This window comes from Hemiscyllium ocellatum, chromosome 32, assembly GCF_020745735.1.
Source record: "Hemiscyllium ocellatum isolate sHemOce1 chromosome 32, sHemOce1.pat.X.cur, whole genome shotgun sequence".
In the NCBI taxonomy this organism is placed as follows: Eukaryota; Metazoa; Chordata; class Chondrichthyes; order Orectolobiformes; family Hemiscylliidae; genus Hemiscyllium; species Hemiscyllium ocellatum.
In genome coordinates this window covers 51003223-51024514 of record NC_083432.1, presented here as the reverse complement: position 1 = coordinate 51024514, position 21292 = coordinate 51003223, and the positions used below count along the sequence as shown (strand labels likewise).

Here is a 21292-nt window from a genome sequence, read left to right as displayed (position 1 = left end):
CCCAACACCCCATCCTGGACCCAACCCCCTGTTTCCCCCAATATTAGGTTTGACACAATCCCTCCCCGTGCACTGGATTTGACCCATTATATCGCCACCCCCTCTGGACCTGATATGATCTTTCCCCCATATCACCGAAATCCTGTCCCCAACGATCAGGTCAGATCCAACACCCTCACTGGCTCAGAGCTGACAAAGTGCCACCCACCCCCTCACAGCTAGACTGACATAACACTCCCCGCCACCCCCCAAAACTGGATTATTTCTCCCATCTCCCCATGCCAACTCTAAAAGCTCCTATCTTGCCAGTTGGCACCCTAACTCCTTCCAACTTGACATTGCACCAAACTGGAATGCTACTTATCTCACACCCTACTCCCTCCTCACCTGGCACCCTACCCTGGCTTGTTAACCCTTCTCCAGCTGCTGCCTTTATTTATCCTGTACCTCCCTCCTCACCAGAATCGTTCTCTTGGCACCTGAACCCCATTACCCACCCAGTACCCTACCCTGCCAGCACTCTAACGTCACACTTACCTCCTGGAGCATATCGGCGGTGACAGTGTCTGACCGGACCTTTCACTCTCAGAGACAGCAGCTAACTGGAAGAGCTTTGAGAATGGAAGCCATTCTCAGAAATGAGCAGCTTCCTACTTTCCGAAATAAAGAGGGGGCGGCGATTTGCAACTCCCGGAAATCCCGCCCCAGCGTTAAATGCTAAGCATCTCTGTAACAGCACAGTGAACGGTGCTTGAATGATGCGAGATTGTGTTACAGACAAATGTAACGACTGAAGAGAGATTTCTGCTGATGTTAGTGACAGCTAGGGCTGTCTAACTTGGACTAAGAGACAGTTAACATCAGTGTAACTATCTGAGTGATAGGGACGGACCCTCAGTCAAAGGGTCAGTGACAAACTGTGCTTGAGTTCTCATTTGTGTCCCTAACCTTAAGTATTTTTTTCGCCAACAATTTCTGTTTTTATTGTACCTGAATGCTATTTGGCGTCGATATAACTTTACCCAAGTGCTTAACGCCAGTATAGCAGCATTCCTGTAACGCTGTAGGGAATGTAAGAATCTAAGAACAGAATGACAATCCAACTGCACCCGAGTTATAGTTTGAGTGTTAGTTGGTGTCAGTATAATTGAACCCGAGGGGTAGTGCTTGTACCTGAGACAGCGTGTACCTGTAATTGTACCTGTAGTGTGGAGAAAGTGAGAACTGCAGATGCTGGAGAATAGAGTCAAAAGCACAGCAGGCCAGGCAGCATCCGAGAAGCACAAGGGTCGACGTTTCGGGCATAAGCCTTTATCATTTCCAGCGCCACACTTTTTTGACTGAGAGAGTATGTCTATACCTGTACCCGAGAGACGGTGTGTACTTGTACCCGAGAGAGTGTGTGTACCTGTAACTGAGAGACGGTGTGTACCTGTACCCGAGAGAGTGTGTGTACCTGAGCGATAGTGTGTGTACCTGTACCTGAGTGCGTGAATACCTGAGAGACAGTGTATGTGTACCTGTATCTGAGTGTGTACCTGTACCTGAGAGTATGTGTGTACCTGAGAGACTGTGTGTGCACCTGTACCTGAGAGACACTGTGTGTTTACCTGTACCTGAGAGTGAATGTGTACCTGAGAGTGTGTGTGTACCTGAGAGTGTGTGTACCTATATCTGAAAGTGTGTGTGTACCTGAGAGTGTGTACCTGTACCTGAGAGACGGTGTGTACCTGTACCTGAGGGTGTATGTGTACCTGAGAGTGTTTGTACCTATATCTGAAAGTGTGTGTGTACCTGTACCTGAGAGTGTATCTGTACCTGAGAGTGTGTGTATCTGAGAGAATGTGTGTACCTGTACCTGAGAGACGATGTGTGTACCCGTATCTGATAGTGTACCTGAGAGACAGTTCCTTTTAGAACTTTACCTCAACGGGGTTCAGTCCCTGCTCCCAGTTCTACTTCTCCCCAGTGGCGTTCCTCACCCAGCACACACTGATGCCGGGGGAACGCCTCTCTGTGTCCTTCACTGTCATTGAGAGCAATTACCAAGGGGAGCGAGGCAGCTGATTGTAAACAGATAGAGGATGGAAAGAGTAATCGGTAATTAGAGCTGTATGCAATTCACTGCAGTACATTCTGTGCCCAGGGCACCTGCCCAAACATTTTGAAGATGAGTCATTGTGTTCTGGCATCTTCTCTATGAGACACATTTCTTAATGTGTCTGATCCCAGTGAAGGTCAACCAAGGGCCAACACAACAGTTTCATGGCGTTGACACACCACTGCCCACTGTCTCTCTCGCAGCCTCCTCCACTTTCTCCAAAACGATTCCCCTGGATCATTATAGATGCCCACCCCACCCCAACACACAGGGTCTTCATATCTATTTCAATGCCAAGTCCCGGTAAAATTCTCCACAATGAATTCTAAGAAATTACGTGAACACATTTAAAGTTTTTCTCAACGTAAAATGCACCACGTTCGGGAAATCCCGTCTTTATTTTTCTTTAAACCATCTCCCTGGTTCCGGTAGTCTCTGCAGTTCACAGCGAGTTCCCTGTCTCAGGGCAGAGGAAGGTGGGGTAGGGGACAGTCCCTTAATTATCAACATCCATTACACTGCGTTCCTGATTGAAAGCGGTTTCTGTCACCAGAGGATGTTTCTGTGGTTTTATCTTCAAACCAGTCCTCACAACATTTGGAAAACTGCTCCCGTGAAAATCTCCAAAAAACATTTCCACATTGCGCTAGCGGACACTGCAATTATACCCGAGCACCGACAACTAGATAAAGGAGTAAATGCAGGTGGTGGGCTCTGAAAACAGTGAGTGCTGGAGATCACAGCGGGTCAGGCAGCATTCATGGAGAGAGAGAGAGAGAGAGCAAGCTAATGTTTCCAGTTGAAACCTTTTAGAAAACGTTTCGAAGTGCAGGGAAATGGGGTTTGCGTAGATGGACATTTTGGTCAGCATGGACCAGTTTGGGCCGAAGGGCCTGTCTCCGTGCAGTCGGATTCTCTGACTGAGAAAGGAGGAGGGAGGAGGAAAATTCGGGTCTTTGAGGAGATGTGAGGGATTGCGGAGGGAGCTGGGAGAAAGATCAGAATCGCCGACTGCCACAGGGTGGAAGTCCTGGTCAAAGAAGGAAAGTCGAATGTGTCCTTAAAGAAGAGGTTGTTTATTCCTGCAGCGGCTCAGTTGCTCTGTTCATTCCAGCCACAGGAACAGCCTGGCTCCAGGAACAGCTCAGAGAAATCCCTCACTCTGGAACCGAACCACGTCTCCCTGAGACACAGCCTCCTGCCAGGAACCGCCTGAGAGGAGCTAATGAGGACATTCCACACAGGATCCAAGTTTCCAACTGCCTCCCAGCCAGAGCTGCAATCAGCTTCTGGAAGCTTCCGAGGAGCGTGCTGCTCTAAAAGATCTAACAGCTCCCTGAGGGGAGGGCAGTTTGCAGAATTCCTGCAACCTCTAGGTCACTTTCAATCCGCGCTGTAAAATCAGCGAAATGATTCCAGGGGCAAGGACAGTGTGGAATTAGAGCAAATAAGAACATAAGAAATAGGAACAAACCCCTCGATCCTGCTCCACCATTCAATAGGATCATGGCTGATCCAACACTCCTCACTTTCCCTGTGATCCTTGATTCCTCTAATGATCAAGAATCTATCTCAGCCTTAAATATACACAAGGACTCTGCCCCAACAGCTCTCTCCGTGGCAAGGAGTTCCAAAGACTCACAATCCTCTGAGAGAAGAAATTCCTCCTCCGCTCAGCCTTAAATTGGTGCCCCTTTATTTTGAAGCTGTACCCTCTGGTCTGACTCTCCCACGAGGGGAAGCATCATCTCAGCATTGATCCTATCAAGCTCCTTCAGCATCCGACATATTTCAGTGAGGCCACCTCTTATTCTTCTAAACTCCAGTGAGTAGACTTTCAACCTGTTAACCTTTGATCATAAGACAATCCCTGCACCCCAAGGATCATCCCAGTGACACCTTCTCTGAATTGCCTCCAATGAAGCAATATCCTTCCTTAAACAACGGGACCAAAACTGCTCACAATGCCAACACCTTGCACAGTTGCAATGAGACACCCCCAGTCTTAAATTCCAATCCCTTTGAAATAAGGGTCAACACTCCAGTCACTTTCCCCGTTAGCTGCTGCACCGGTGCGCTCGTTTTCTGTTTCTGTGAAACAAGAGAATGAAAATAAGAAGGATTGAATTTCTCTAACACCTTTCACTGATACAGAAAGCTATGTGTGAAATGTAGGAAACAGCAGTCAACTTACACACAACATCCCACACATATCAATGTGGTAATGACCTGATAATTATGGCATTTTTGTGATGATGGCTGAAAGATAAACATTGGCCCATTGAACAAAGTTGTCTTCCGAGATCTCATAGACCAACCTGAAAGTGCAAAAGGGACTCAGTTCAATGTCATATTTGAAAGACCAATAAGGAAATAACTTAATAAAGTGAAGATAGAAAAAAAAACTGAAATAAAGTGAAATTCCAGAGGAAGGCAGAAGCCTCAGCGTCTGGGTCAGACAATTCTAAGGAAATTGTCCAGTCAGCTTACTGTTACAATTATTTCATGGTAAATGTCATGTCCACTGGTTTGGTCTGACAGGGCTGTGATGGGCAGTATTCATCCTGAAACATGATGAAGAGGTGCAGGATAGCTGAGGAGCTGGGTCCTCGGTTACAAAACAATTCACCATCAATCAACAGCAATGTATGAGGTGCAATATCAGTACGGCTCACATTTCACAGACTGTCAGACAGTCAACAGTTAATACGTGTAGGAGCATCTCATTCACACTTTATGACAGTTCATATTGAATCCAGTCTGTATTCTGAGGGAGAGCTGCTGCACTGTTCCTCTCTAGAGAGCTGTCTGACCAGTTAGCTCAGCGCATTATTCAGGATGTAAACAGCAGCTGCTGAATCTATGTTTAGTCTGGGTGGGATTATTATCAAACATCACTCCCACCTCCCTCTTTCATTCTGTTCTTGATCCTTCTGAATTTATATAGCAACAAGTGGGCAAAGACTTAGGTCAATCAGGTTAGAAAACACACTTCACACTGTCCCAATCCCAGGACAGGTACAGAGTGAGGTTAACTACAGAGAAAAGCTTCCTTTACATTGCCCCTATCAAATACTCCCAGAACAGGTACAGCACAGGATTAGATAAAGTGTATAGTTTATTATGGTCTCCCAGTCCTTTATCAAGGGAATATTTTACACTGACTGTATCTGTCAGTTCCTGTTGCATAGGGGCTTTAGGACCTTGTGCAATCTTGCAATGATGTCATGGAACTGCACATCACAGAGCATAAATAGCAGAGTTTGGGTAGAGTAAAACAACCAAACTAGACTGGACTACAATAGCCTGCAGAAAATTCACATGAACAAAGGACATGGACACACAGAGAGAGTACTCCTTACTTAATATAATATAAACCAGACCTGGTATATTTATGATTACCACTAATAGCAATATTCAGCATTAATCTATAACACATGTCATTTGAAGTCTAAACTTGAACACAGTTTGAACATAGAACATAGAACATAGAAAAATACAGCGCAGTACAGGCCCTTTGGCCCTCGATGTTGCGCCGACCAAAGTCTACCTATCCTACACTAGCCCAATAACCTCCATATGCTTATCCAATGCCCGCTTAAATGACCATAAAGAGGGAGATTTCACCACTGCTACTGGCAGGGCATTCCATGAACTCACAACCCGCTAAGTAAAGAATCTACCCCTAACATCTGTCCTATACCTACCACCCCTTAATTTAAAGCTGTGTCCCCTAGTAATAGCTGACTCCATTAGCGGAAAAAGGTTCTCAGTGTCTACCCTATCTAAACCCCTAATCATCTTGTACACCTCTATCAAATCACCCCTAAACCTTCTCTTCTCCAATGAGAACAGCCCCAAGTGCCTCAGCCTCCTCATACGATCTTCCTACCATGCCAGGCAACATCCTGGTAAACCTCCTCTGCACTCGTTCCAATGCCTCCACATCCTTCCTATAGTATGGCGACCAAAACTGCACACAATACTCCAGATGAGGCCGCACCAGAGTCTTATACAACTGTAACATGACCTCAGGACTCTGGAACTCAATTCCTCTACCAATAAAGCCCAGTACACCATATGCCTTCTTCACAGCACTATTTACCTGGGTGGCAACTTTCAGAGATCTGTGTACATGGACACCAAGATCCCTCTGCTCATCCACACTAGCAAGTAGCCTACCATTAGCCCAGTAATCCATCTTCTTGTTACTCTTACCAAAGTGAATGACTTCACACTTAGCTGCATTGAACTCCATTTGCCACCTTTCTGCCCAGCTCTGCAACTTATCTATATCCCGCTGTAACCTGCCACATCCTTCTTCGCTGTCCACAACTCCACCGACTTTCGTGTCATCCATGCCTTCTCTTCAGCTGGTCAGTCTTGAGCCCAGACTGTAGTGTGGCATCAACCCACACAAGAAAAGATAGTGCCAGCTACAGAATTCACTGTCTAGAAAATCAAGACAGCAATGAAGATCAATAAAGTGACCTGAGATTGTCTGAAGAAGAGAGGAATTCAGGAAATAATTTTTTCAAGAAATTCTTAATACAGTTTTAAGAGCAGCTGGAGCCAGAAAAGTTGTAGAGCTGGATAATGGCTGGGAAGGGACAAACTCTGATCAGAAATCTTCTCCAGAGGAACTACCAGAACAGTTCATTATGATTTGATTGGGAGGGGTACTCCAATAATCAATTCTCATTATTTCACAAACAAATGCTTAACTAACCAATTAAACTACCAAGATGACTAATTTTCTTGACTGACTGCTATCAGAACAAAAACAACTCACACCTAGCTTTGTAATCAACAGGTAAACAACTTAATTTTTCCCTTACAACTATAAATCTCAGAAAATTCTTTAACTGTCAGCAATAGTAGAAACAAGCCTTTTTTAAAAAAAAGAACAAAGGAAATTACAGCCCAGGAACAGGCCCTTCGGCCCTCCAAGCCTGTACTGATCCAGATCCTCTGTCTAAACCTTTAGCCTATTTTCTAAGGGTCTGTATCCCTCTGCTCCCTACTCATTCATGTGTCTGTCTGGAGATACATCTTAAATTACGCTATCATGCCCACTTCTACCACCTCTGCTGGCTACGCGTTCCAGGTACCCATCACCCTCAGCGTAAAGAACTTTTCACATATACCTCCCCTAAACGTTTCCCCTCTCACTTTGAACTCGTGACCGTTAATAATTAAGTCCTCCATTCTGGGAAAAAGTTTCTTGCTATCCATCCTGTCTACACCTCTCATGATTTTGTAGACCTCAATCAAGTCCCCCCCCCACCTCCATCTTTGTAATGAAAATAATCCTCATCTACTCAACCTCTCTTCATAGCTAGCACTCTCCATACCAGACAACATGCTGGTGAACCTCCTCTGCAACCTCTCCAAAGCATCCCCATCCTTTTGGGAATGTGGCGACCAGAACTGTCTGCAGTATTCCAAATGTGGTTGAACCAAAGTCATGCACAACTGTAACATGACCTGCCAATTCTTGGACTCAATACCCCATCCGATGATGGAAAGCATGCTGTATGCCTTCTTGACCACTCTATTGGCCTGTGTACCTTCAGGGTACGATGAACATTCAGATCTCTCTGTACATTAATTTTCCCCAGAATGTTTCCATAAACTGTATGGCTTGCTCTTGAATTTGATCTTCCAAAATGCATCACCTCACGTTTGTCCGGACTGAATTTCACCTGCTTTTTCTCTGCCCAACTCTCCAATCTATCTATATTCTATTATATTCTCTGACAGACCCCTTCATTATTTGCTACTCCACCAATCTTAGTGTCATCTGCAAACTTGCTAATCAGACCACTTACACCTTCCTCCAGATCATTTATGTATATCACAAACAGCAGTAGTTCCAGCACGGATCCCTGCGGAACACCACTGGGCACAGTTCTCTATTTTGAGAAACTCCCTTCCATTATTACTCTCTGTCTCCTTATGCCCAACCAGTTCTTTATCCGTCTAGCTAGTACACTCTGTGACTTCATTTTGTTGATCAGCCTACCGTGGGGAACCTTATCAAACACCATATGATATCTGCATCCCTTCCTCATCAATCAACTTTGTCACTTTCTCAAAGAATTCTGTTAAGTTGGTAAGACATGACCTTCCTTGCACAAACCCATGTTGCCTATCACTGATATGCCCATTTTCTACCAAATGGGAATAGATCCTATCCTTCTTCTCCAGCAACTTCTCTACCACTGATGTCAGGCTCACCAGTCTGTAATTACCTGGATTATCCCTGCTACCCTTCTTAAACAAGGGGACAATATTAGCAATTCTTCAGTCCTCTGGTATCTCACCCATGTTTAAGGATGCTGCAAAGATATTTGTTAAGGCCCCAGCTATTTCCTCTATTGCTTCCCTCAGTAAGCTGGGATAGATCCCATCCTGACCCAGGGATTTGTCTCCCTTCATGCCTTTTAGAATACCCAATACTTCCTCCTTCCTAATGTCAACTTGACCTAGAGTAATCGAACATCTACCCCCAACCTCAACTTCTGTTATGTCCCTCTCCTCAGTAAATATTGATGCAACATACTTATTAAGAATCTCACCTGTTTTCTCTGACTCCACACATAACTTTCCACCTTTGTCCTTGAGTGGGCCAACCCTTTCTCTAGTTACTCTCTTGCTCCTTATATATAAATAAAAGACTTTGGGATTTTCCTTAACATTGTTTGCTAAAGATATTTCATGACTCCTTTTAGCCCTCTTAATTGCTCGTTTCAGATTGGTCCTGCATCTCCGATATTCTTCCAAAGCTTTTTCTGTCTACAGTCGTCTAGACCTTATGTATGCTTCCTTTTTTCTCTTAGCTAGTCTCACAATTTCATCTGTCATCCATGGTTCCCTAATCTTGACATTTCTATCCCTCATTTTCTCAGGAACATGTCTTTCCTGTATTCTAATTAATCTCTCTTTAAAAGCCTCCCACATATCAAATGTGGATTTCCCTTCAAACAGCTGCTCCCATTCTACATTCCCCAGCTCCTGCCAAATTTTGGTATAGTTGGCTCCCCCCAATTTAGCACCCTTCCTTTAGGGCTACTGTTGTCTTTGTCTATGAATATTCTAAAACTTACGGAATTATGATCACACTTCCCAAAGTAATCCCCTACTGAAACTTCAACCTGGCTGGGCTCATTCCCCAACACCAGGTCCAGTATAGCCCCTCCCTGAGTTGACTATTTACATACTGCTCAATAAAACCCTCCTGGGATACTCCTTACAAATTCTGCTCCATCCAATCCTCTAACACAAAGTGAATCCCAGTCAATGTTGGGAAAATTAAAATCTCCTGTCACCACCTCCCTATTTCTCATACATCTTTCCATAATCTGTTTATGATTTTGTACCTCTATCACTCACTCGCTGTTGGGAGTCCTGTAGTACAGCCTCAACTTCATTACCGCACCTTCCTATTTCTGAGCTCTGCCCATATGGCTTCATTGCTCAAGTCTAGCATAGGGCCCTCCTTCAGCACAGCTGTGATATCCTCTCTGACCAGTAATGCAACCCTTCCACCCCTTTTACCTCCCTCTCTAACCAGCCTAAAGCATCGATACCCTGGGGTATTTAGTTGCCAGTCGTGCCCTTCCTTCAACCAAGTCTCAGCAATATCAATAACATCAAACTCCCAGGTACTAATCCAAGCCCTAAGTACATCTGCCTTACTTACTACCCTTCTTGCATTAAAACAAATGCATCTCAGACCACCAGTCCCTTTACGTTCATCATCTGCTCTCTGTCTACTCTTACCCTAGGCTGACTTCATTATCTAGTTCCTTACAGGCTTTAGTTACTACCTCCTTATTTAGAACTAACCTCCTAATTTGGTTCCCATCACCCTGCCACATTAGTTGAAACCCTCCCCAACAGTGTTAGCAAAAGCACCCCCGAGGACATTGGTTCCAGTCCCGTCCAGCCCAGGTGTATGCCAATTTGTAGTGTCCCACCTTCCCCAGTACCAGAAAGCTCACTCTCACTGTGACCTCTGTAGTCAGGGAGAAATCTAAACTGAGTACCTGCAAAAAGAGGCCAATTACTGGACACCTAAAGCAGATTTTAAATCCTCAAGGGAGAGGACACTAATGTTTGCCTCCACCTCAAAGAATAGTTTGAGGAGCACGGTGAGAACAATTCCAACAGTAAGTTCACAAATTTGTGAGCCATTTGACCGATGACAAAGTTATGTTTAGATTAGAGTAGTGCTGGAAAAGCACAGCAGGTCAGGTAGCATCCGAAGAGCAGAAAAATTGATGTTTCGGGCAAAAGCCCTTCATCAGGTATATTCGATTTTCTTGCTCCTCGGATGCTGCCTGACCTGCTGTGCTTTTCCAGCAACAATCTAATCTAATCTCTGGTTTCCAGCATATGCAGTCCCTACTTTTGCCTTGATGACAAAGTTATGTCAAGTTAATAGGTTTCTTCAGACACAGGCTTAAAAGACTGCAACTGAAATTGATGGTAAAGAAGTTTGGGAATATGAATTATTATTACCATTTGTAGTAGCAGAACCTTAACAGTGAACTTATTGAAATTTTTAAAATAAATAAAGGACTGGAGTTGCTGAGATGTGAAACAAACAAAAACATAAATTGATGGACAAACTTAGCAGTTCTGACAGCATTTGTAGAGAGAGAAACAAAGTTAATATTTTGAGTCCAGTGATAGGATGCAGTTCTGCAGAAGGGTCACTGGACCCACACCATTCACTGTTTCCCTCCACAAAAGGTGCCAGGCCTGCTGAGTTTATCCAACAATTTCTGATTTTGTTCATGAAGTTATTATTGTTTTGACAGTTAGAACAACAGAGTCAAATTTTTATTTGGCAACTAAATAGTTTAATCAAGTTTATTTATTAAAATATAAAATAATTGGATAAAGAAAATGCACAAATCTAATCATGAGGCATTGAATTTGACATGTGAATCCCTCAGATGTAGAGAAAGTCAGTGTGAAGGAGGCAGCTGCTGCATTCTTTATTACATGAAACCGCATATCTCTATGGAATTCTCCAGAGTTTTTGGAAAAAAAGATAACTTCATTTGTCTGACATCCTATTGGTAAAGGAAAACCAAACTTCACATTAAGAATAGTAGCTCAAAGCAGCAGAAACTTTAATAGCTTTGAGTTTTAGTAATACAATAACAATCATTGCAACAACAAAACTTTAACAATTTGAACAAATGAAGAATAATACAAGACAAGTAAATGAATGCAGTGTAAAGAGAACAAACTCTTGATGATATTCTTTCAGTCAAGAAAATAATTCACAACTCCAAGCACAAGTCAACAAGTAATGCAACAAAATTCACTGGTATCAACTTTTTCACCACAAAAGTTTAAGCTCAGAGGCACAGTTGATGGATTTGGCAGATATGGACAACCCAGAGTCATAGAGATCTATAGCACAGAGTCATAGAGATGTATAACACAGAGTCATAAAGATGTATAGCCCAGAGTCATCGAGATCTATAACACAGAGTCATAGAGATCTATAACACAGAGTCATAAAGATCTATAACACAGAGTCATAAAGATGTATAACTCAGAGTCATCGAGACCCATAACCCAGAGTCATAGAAATCTATAACCCAGAGTCATTGAGATCTATAACAGATTCATAGAGATCTATAACTCAGAGTCAAAGAGATCTATAATGCAGAGTTATAGAGATTTATAACTCAGAGTCACAGAGATGTATAACCCAGAGTCATTGAGATCTATAACCCAGAGTCATAGAGATCTATAGCACAGAGTCATAGAGATCTAGAACATAGAATCATAAAGATGTATAACTCAGTCATTGAGATCCATAACCCAGAGTCATTGAGATCCATAACCCAGAGTCATAGAAATTTTTAACACAGTCATAGAGATCTATAACCTAGAGTCATAGAGATCAATAATCCAAAGTTGTAGAGATCTATAACAGAGTCATAGAGATCCATAACCCAGTGTCATAGAAATCTATAACCCAATGTCATAAAGATCTATTTCCCAGAGTCTTAGAGATCCATAACACATAGTTATAAAGATCTATAACTCAGAGTCATAGAGATCTATAACACAGAGTCATAGACATCTATAACACAGTCATAGAGATCTATGACCCAGAGTCATAGAGATCTATAACCCAGAGTCATAGACATCTATAACACAGTCATAGAGAACTATAACCCAGTTATAGAGACATATAACCCAGAGTCATAGAGATCTATAGCACAGAGTCATAGAGATCTAGAACACAGAATCACAAAGATGTATAACTCAGTCATTGAGATCCATAACCCAGAGTCATTGGGATCCATAACCCAGAGTCATAGAAATTTTTAACACAGTCATAGAGATCTATAACCTAGAGTCGTAGAGATCCATAACCCAGTGTCATAGAGATCTATAACCCAATGTCATAAAGATCTATTTCCCAGAGTCTTAGAGATCCATAACACATAGTTATAAAGATCTATAACTCAGAGTCATAGAGATCTATAACACAGAGTCATAGAGATCTATAACACAGAGTCATGGACATCTATAACACAGAGTCATAGAGATCTATAACCCAGAGTCATGGACATCTATAACACAGTCATAGAGATCTATAACCCAGAGTCATAGAGATCTATAACCCAGAGTCATAGAGATCTATAGCACAGAGTCATAGAGATCTATAACACAGAATCATAAAGATGTATAACCCAGAGTCATTGAGATCCATAACCCAGAGTCATAGAAATTTTTAACACAGTCATAGAGATCTATAACCTAGAGTCATAGAGATCAATAATCCAAAGTTGTAGAGATCTATAACAGAGTCATAGAGATCCATAACCCAGTGTCATAGAGATCTATAACACAGAGTCATAGACATCTATAACACAGTCATAGAGAACTATAACCCAGTTATAGAGACATATAACCCAGAGTCATAGAGATCCAAAGCACAGAATCATAGAGATCTATAACCCATAATCATAGAGAACTATAACACAGAAAAAGGCCATTTGACCCTGTAGTGATTGGAACCAGGGCCAAGTCGATCTCACTGGCGATTGGGATTGCTAATCTGGGCCAATCAGGGAGCCCTGGCTGACAGACGTAAACAGGACATTCAGAAGATCTCCTCAGTGTAGGGACTGACTCTGAGCTGGCTGGTCAAAGCCCATGTACTGGGCACATGTAAATAAAGGGTGACTTGGCAATAGGATAACAGCCTTTGCACAGTTATTCCTGGCTCATTGCACCCGAGTCAATAAGAAACAATGATCTAACTATTCTAATCCCATTTCCCAGCTTTTGATCACTAATTCATTGAAAGATCAGATAGGACACTGATGAAATCATACTTCAATCAGAGATATCAGCTTCCAGGTGTGTCCCTGGATAGTCTCATTAGTATACAAACTAGCTGAACTATGCAACTGTGAAACACACAGAGAAGTTATTGATCTCTTAGATAAAACAGTTAATGAACTTGTTCTATCAAAACAACATTCAATTTTTGAATGAGCTGTCCAAATACTAGTGGATACACAATCAAGAAAACTGTTCTGTAAGTAATATATGGCAAATATTGCATCTAATGCAGAACATTCTAGACACTGTGTTACTTATTTTAAGCACAATAGATGATCTGAGCAGAGGAGACAGAACTGTCATCTGAACAATGTACTGCTTGTGACAACACTAAATGAAGTCCAAAGAAATCTATTAGACAGGATCTTTTAGTTAACTATTGAGGTTTTGAATAAGTAATAAAGAGAATTGATGAAGGTAGAACAGTGGACATGATCTATATGGATGTCAGTAAGGCGTTCGACAAGGTTACGTATTGTAGACTGATTAACAAGGTTAGATCACATGGAATAGAGTGAGAACTAGCTATTTAGATACAGGACTGGCTCATAGGTAGGACAAAGTTAAAAATCACACAACACCAGGTTAGAGTCCAACAGATTTATTTGTAAGTGCGAGCTTTTAGAGTGCTGCGAGTGAGGTGCTGGATTTTGTAAAGGCAAATCAAAGCAGGACGTATACACTTAATGGCTAGATCTGGGAAATGTTGCTGAACAAAGAGACCTTGGAGTGCAGGTTCATAGTTCCTTGAAAGTGGAGTCCCAGGTAGATAGGATAGTGAAGAAAGTGTTTGGTACACTTGTCTTTATTAGTCAGTGCATTCAGTACAGGAGTTGGGAGGTCATGTTGCTGCTGTACAGGACATTGATTTGGCCACTTTTGGAATATTGCATGCAATTCTGGTTTCCCTGCCACAGGAAGGATGTTGTGAAACTTGAAAGGGTTCAGAAAAGATTTACAAGGATGTTGTCAGGGTTGGAGGATTTGAGCTATAGAGAGGTTGTGTAGGCTGGGGCTGTTTTCCCTGGAGCCTTGGAGCTGAGGAGTGAACTTACAGATGTTTATAAAATCATGAGGGGCATGGATAGGATGAATGACCATGGTCTTTTCACCAAGGTAGGGAAACTAGAGGACATAGGTTTAGGGTGAGCGGGGAAAGATTTAAAAGGGATCTAAGGGGCACCATTTCACACAGAGGTTGGTGTGTGTATGGAATCAACTGCCAGAGGAAGTGGTGGAAGCTAGCACAATTAAAAGGTATCTTTAGGAATATGAATAGGAAAGGTTTAGAGGGATATGGGCCAATGCTGGAAAATGGGACTAGATTAAGTTATCTGGTTGGCATGGATGAGTTGGACCAAAGGGCCTGTTTCCATGCTACATGTCTCTGTGACTCTATGTAGTTTAAAATCCTACATCAGCAAAAACTGTCTAACCCTCCACCAACAATGAACTCATTGTCACAAATAAGTCACTGCCAGAAGGTGCGATTCTCAACTTGACACGTCCATTCAGAACCTTAAACAGAGCCTTGAAGAAAACATCAATACTGAATAGGAGTAAAGTTTCTTCACATGAAGAGCAATGCAATGATGACTTCATTTCTTCTTTGGTGGTCTATCACAGCATCCGATGTTACAAATGTAGCTGAAGACATGTAACCACCTGATAATTTCTTTACACATCTCCAGTTCAGCCAGGTTGATTGAATCTCTGATATATCAGAAGCAGCAGGGAAAATGCGAGATCACCAAATTTACCTCTTGTTTCTATATCTGCTCAGATAATCCACCTACTGAAACAAGATGAACCAAGGCAAAGAATTGGGAATGGGTGGGATGGATAAGGAAAATCTGGACAGTATGTGCTGTAAAAAGAAGTAATCCAGAGAACTTATTTGAGAGTGTCTATAACTGTCAATCTATGTTTTTCACAGGGGAGAAAATCTTGGGGAAGGGTGTTGTATAGGAACTTTAGGGCCTTGGAGTAACTTTGTGATGATATAATGGAGCTGCACATCACTGAGTATAAACAGCACAGTATAGACAGAGTTAGACCACATCAGAACAAAATAAACTAGACTGGAAGACTTGCATTAACAAGAGGAAAGATTGGTCCTTACCTAATGTCAGGGACTGGCATTTCTATGAAATCCATAACTAGGTAAATTTTATATCAAAATTTAATAAATAATGATACTTTGAAATCTAAATCTGTGGAGAATTCATCTTCTCCTCCAGCAGAGATCCTGTTGATCTCAGGGAGATTGCTGTATATGCAGTGTGCCTTCTCATGGTGATTTCTGTACACTGGTGGCTTTTTTTTTCATTGCTTCATGGCTCAGTGCCTTTCTGACCAAGAATCAGGCAAATTGCCAAATTCTTGACCTTTTCTAGTGTAATCCCTAAATCCATTAAATTGAATTTTCACTCTCTGGACTGTGCTTTATCTGGAAATATCATGTGAACATTGATAAACAACAACCATAGCACAACCTGCACTGTGTATCAGACAAGTACAGCAGTACCATGCTTTTATATACCACCTAAAATGTATTAAACAGATAGGACAGTCAATAGGAGCATAATCAGACAGTATTTGGCAACAAGACCCATTAGGAGCTTAAATGACATTAGGCTCAGTCAAAGCGGAAGACTTTAAAGAATGAGTTGAGGGATAACAGAGAGATGGAATTAGGTGGAGAGGTTTAGGGATAGAAGTCCAGAAGTTGAAGGGACATCTGCCAATGATAGAACAATAAAATGAGGAATTCACAAGAGACAATTGTTGGAAAGTGCAGTCATCTCGGATGGTGGTTGGGCTGAAGTAGGTTAAAGAGGTAGGGAGGGTATGAGGCTGGGAAAAGATTCGAAAACAAGGATGAGAGATTTAGTGTTGAGGCATTGTTTGACTGTAAGCCTATGTAGGTCAGCAAGTGGATGATAAGTGACCAACTTGGCACAAGACAGGGCACAAAAAGCAAAGTTTTGATACACTTAAGTATACAGACATTAGAACACAGGAGGGCAGAAGGGAATGCATTGTAATAGTCACCAAAAGGTCACAAAGATGTAAGTGAAGGCTTTAGCAGCAGATCAGCAGAGACAGGCCACAGCAGATGATGTCACAGAAGTGAAAATTGCCAATCATAGAGACATAGAGTCAGACACTCACAGTGAGGATCAAATATAACATTAAGACTGGAAAGAGTTTGTTTTAATCTCAAATAGTTTCCAGGGAGAGAGATTAAGTCGATGGCTGTGGGGTAGAGTTTGTATTGGGAACTGTAGGCAGTGTTGTTTAGGTCTTCACAAGATTGGAGGAAATTCCTGCTCATTCAGTGTTGGATATCAGAAAAGGGTTCTGGGAACTGCGCGTGTGTGTCTGAGAGTGGGGGAGCAGGGCAGAGAGTGTCTGTGTGTGCATGAGGGAGCAGGTTGGGGGAATGTGTGTGTGTGTGTATGTGTGCATATACATTTCTGTGTGGGGTGGGAGAGTGTGTGTGTATGTTTCTGTGTGTGTGGGGGAGTTGGGTGGGAGAGTGTGGGTGTGTGTATGTGTGTGGGGGGGGAGGTGGAGTGTGTGTGTGTGTGTATTTGGGAGTGGGATGGGGGAATGTGTGTATATTTGGGACTGGGATGGGGGAGTGTGTGTGAATGTGCATGTGGGATGGGGGCATGTGGGTGTGTGCATGTTTCTGTGTGTGGGGAAGCGGGGTGGAGGAGTGTGTGTGTATTTGGAAGTGGGATGGGGGAGTGTGTGTGTATGTGCATGTGGGAGCAGGGTGAGAGAGTATGGATGGTTGAGGGGGGTGTCCTGTTGATGAGGAGCTGTATGCCACTGGTGTATGTATGGAACCTGATTTTGTATTTAGGATGTTGTCATTGAGGGGAAGTGTTAGTGGAGACGGCATAAGTAGGTGACACCTGAGACAACAGCGTAGGGGCAGGTAGAGAAACTATTGCAAATGATTCTCTGGCCACAGTTGGATAAAAACCAGACCAGATGATGACAGCCTTACTCAGCTGGACAGTGATGGAGAGGCATTAGAGGAAGATGCAGTGTAGTATTACAGTGTAATTGCTCTAGATCATTGCATTCTCTGCTGTGTACTGATGTGTCATTGGTAACTGTGAAGATGGCAGCCTCCAACTGAGTGTACTCCGAGTGGTGAAGAGCAGGGCGAACATCAGGTAATCAGTCAAAGTTCTATCAGATTTTATTTCAATGCTAAAAGTCAATACAAAACTATGATATTTTAAAGTAAAACTTCTGGGACAAAAGACCTATTGATTCTATAGACTTATATTAGAGCAGTAAGTCAACAATAACTTCAGTACACTCATAACTCACACACCCATGTTTTCTACGCCTCTCTTTTCCAATCTTCCAATTACATTCAGAACTTCCTGAACCTTTCCTAACTGCCAGCCCTTGCTCACTAAGTCAGAGGGTGCACTGACCAGGAACAAGAATAGCTCCAACCTGCTCCACCTTCACTGATTTATCTTTACTCTAACTTACTGCACTGTCCCCATCTCCCTTCATTCATTTTGCGGGACTCACAATCCCCGGAATAGAAAATTCCTAAGATTTATATTACACTGAAGAGGTTTCTCCTCATCCCAGTATAAATGGTTGCCCATAACCTCGACTCCACCATCCAGAGAATCCTGATCCTGCCAACCCCTTAAAAAATTATTTTCAATTTGATCATCTGTTACTCTTCTAAAGTCACACCCTGATAAATCTGCAAACTGTACCAAACCACTACCTACACCTCAATCCATCTACAACCCCATTCCCCATCACTCTCAGCCTCTCTGGGCCTCCTGGGACATCGATCTGGACAGGGATCTTTGAACCATGCCAGGTTTCTTGCCATCCAGTTTGACAGGCTGTATGACCGGAGGAAGTTCTTTGGTGATGTCCGAGACCTCTCTCTTGTCCTGACATCTCCCATTCAGAGCCGACTCGAACTCCATGACCCCCCTCAGCTCTGGGGGAGTCACTGCCCGTTCCATTTTCGTGCTGATCTGAGTCGGTGTGAAGATTGCCAATGGCAGCACGCTGCGGGCAGGCAGGCGGTACTCAGTGAGCTTCTCCCCCAGGCAGCCCATCCTCATCAGGTTGGCCGGGCTTCGCTGCACCAAGTAGGTCACCTGGGATCTCCTGTCATAACTCTCCTTCTGGGCACCATTCAGCTCACTCACAGTGCACCTGCCAGAGAAGGAACAGGCAGATTCAGCAAACCCAGCTTTCTCTGGAGCCACACAAACAGCTCATCAATATTCTCATCATTAACAAGGAGCCTTGCTCTGTGACTCACACTCTGTTTCTACCTCTCTACCTCTCTGTCTAATTCTCTCACTATATCCTCTCCCTCTCTTCCACTTTCTGTCTCTCACTCTTTCTCAGTGTCTCGCTCTGTGTCTGAGTGTCGGTGATTGTGACCCTCTCTCTCTCTCTCTCTCTCTCTCTGTGACATTCCCCCCTTTCTGCCTTTAACTTGCGCTCTATTTCCATCCCTCCCGGCACCTTTCTTTCTTTGTCCCTCTCTCTCTGGCTCTCCTCTCGGAGACTCGGTCTCTGTCTTACTCTCTCTGCCCATTTTTCTGCCTATGTCTCTTTTTTTTTGTCTTTGTTTTGCTCCATCTCTCTTTAACTGTCTCTGTCTGCATTTGTCCCTGTTTCTCTTTGACCTGGTCTCTTTCAGTCCTGCACTAACTCTCTGTCTGTCTGTCTGTGTCTTCCTCTCTCTTGCCCTCTCTCTCTCTCTCTCTAGCTGTCCCTCGCTCGGTCTCTGTCTGCCCCTCTATGCCCCTTTTCCTTTTTCTCTTTCTTGCACTTTATTTGTGACATTCCTCTCTCCCTTCATCTATCTCTCTTCCTGTGCCCCCCTCTCTGCTGGTTTATCTCTCTCTTCTGTCTGACTTCCTCTCTCTCCCTGATGCCGACTCACCCTGGGCATTTCTGCACTCTCTCTCTCTCTCTCTCTCTGTGTATGATCTCTCTGTCCTTGTTTTCTCTCTCTGTTCTCTCTGTATGTTCTCTATCGCTTTTTTTTTCAGCTCACTGTTTTCTCCCTGTCTCTTTATCTCTCTCTATTTTCTCACTCTCTCTCTCTCTGTCCCAGCCTCTGAAGTTGCAGCCAATGCTCTCTCTCAGCGATGAGAGCGGGACGGATCGGCGCAGTTTCTGTGTAAACTCACCAGTGTTCAGGTCGAGTTCTCATGATCTGATCCTCCCATTGAGCAGAGTAAAACTCCCTGTTCTGGCTGTTATCCTCACACAGGGAGCAGTTCAGAACAGCAAACGGTGTCAGCTCCATTGCAGCCGGAGCCTGTTCCCAGGGATTGTGCTGATGGATTGAGAGCCGCTCCCTGTCTCTGTCTGTGTGTGTGTGTGGGGCAGGGCCGGGTTTATATCGGCCCCGGATGGGGGCTATTTTCGGGCCGTGTTATCACCCGGAATCCGCATTTAATCCGGAGCTGGGATCAGTGACAGCTGAGTCCAGGAATGTTGTCAGAGCCTCAGGGACTGGGCAGGGCCGGCTCCAGACTGTCCCCGCACTCTGGATTGTATCACAATCAGTACAGAAGGAGGCCATTCACTCCATCTAACGTGGGCCAGCCCTTCTGCTCAATGAGACTCTCAGCTCCGGGAGCTGTTCGAAAATTTTCTCTCCAGTTCCCTTCGAAAAGCTCCGACTGAATCCGCCTCCGCCCCGAGCTTTCACACCAAGACAAAAATGAGAAAAACAGAATCATGTTCTCGTCTGGTTCTCTCTCCTCTCTGACACCTTCTCCCAGAGAGTGAGTAAACCCCAGTCAGAATAGCAAGGGGAGTGTGACAGAGGAATCTTAAGAGTGTTTTTGGGACAGCTTTCTTGGAGCAGCATGTTCTGGAGCTGGGGAACAGGTTATAATAGATCTGATCATTCATAATAAGGCATGATTAGCTGACGACTTCATAGTAAAAGAGCCTCTTGATAATAGTGATCATAACATGAGTGAGTTCCATGTTTAGTTGGAGGGAGAGAAGCATGAGTCTAAGACTAGTGTTTTAAACTTAAAAGAAAGACTCCTGTGGGATATAATAAACAGAGTGGGCTAAAATGAAGTGGAAAATTAACGTAAAGGATAACTCAAATATACATGCAGTGGCTGACATTTATAGTTCATAACACTCAGGAAATTAACTTTCGATGGGAAAGAAACAATGTAGGAAAGCGCTGCACTGTCGAGGGCTTGTTAAGAAAATTACAGACAGTCACATTTAAGAAAATATATTATGTCTGTTTCCACATGATTTGGTGGCAGGTCTGAAACTGTGCAAAATAATTTAAAAAAAACACAAAGTAAAGAGGGAGACATTAAGGCATGACAGAACACTAGCCAGAAGTATGAAGACAAATATTAGGGTCCCACTTTTCATTTCTGGTCAGATTCACAGAATTGGGAGAAATTTCAGCTTCATAAAACTGTGCTTTAAAAGTGCCCCCACCCCTTCTCCTCTCCTCACCCACTGAACTTCAAATGTTTGCTCAGGGTGGGTCAGGGGCGCTTGGAGAGCTGAAAGGCTGTATTGGGGCATGCCTGGCTGATGCAGGATCTGCCAAAGGGACTGTCAGCTGCTGAGATGGGCTGGGCAGAAAATCTGCCCCAAGACTTATGCACTGGGGTCAAAGGTTAAAAATTAAAATGTAAAATTGAAAACATCCCTCTTGCTCTTACAACCTCACTCTTTACTCATTTTTTTGGAGTTCTTTGAAGGAATAATATGTGCTGATGATAAAGGGAA

General features: G+C 43.3%; 1 protein-coding gene across 1 annotated transcript; it reads right to left on the bottom strand.

The window, feature by feature from the left end:
• Positions 1-17685: 17685 nt before the first annotated feature.
• On the bottom strand, positions 17686-19909 carry LOC132830819 (telethonin-like). Its single transcript, XM_060848690.1, has 2 exons — positions 19702-19909; positions 17686-18709 (listed from the first exon to the last, which is right to left on the bottom strand). The coding sequence occupies exons 1-2, from the start codon at positions 19818-19820 to the stop codon at positions 18304-18306; spliced, it is 525 nt and encodes a 174-aa protein (XP_060704673.1). The 5' UTR covers positions 19821-19909; the 3' UTR covers positions 17686-18303.
• Positions 19910-21292: the final 1383 nt, after the last annotated feature.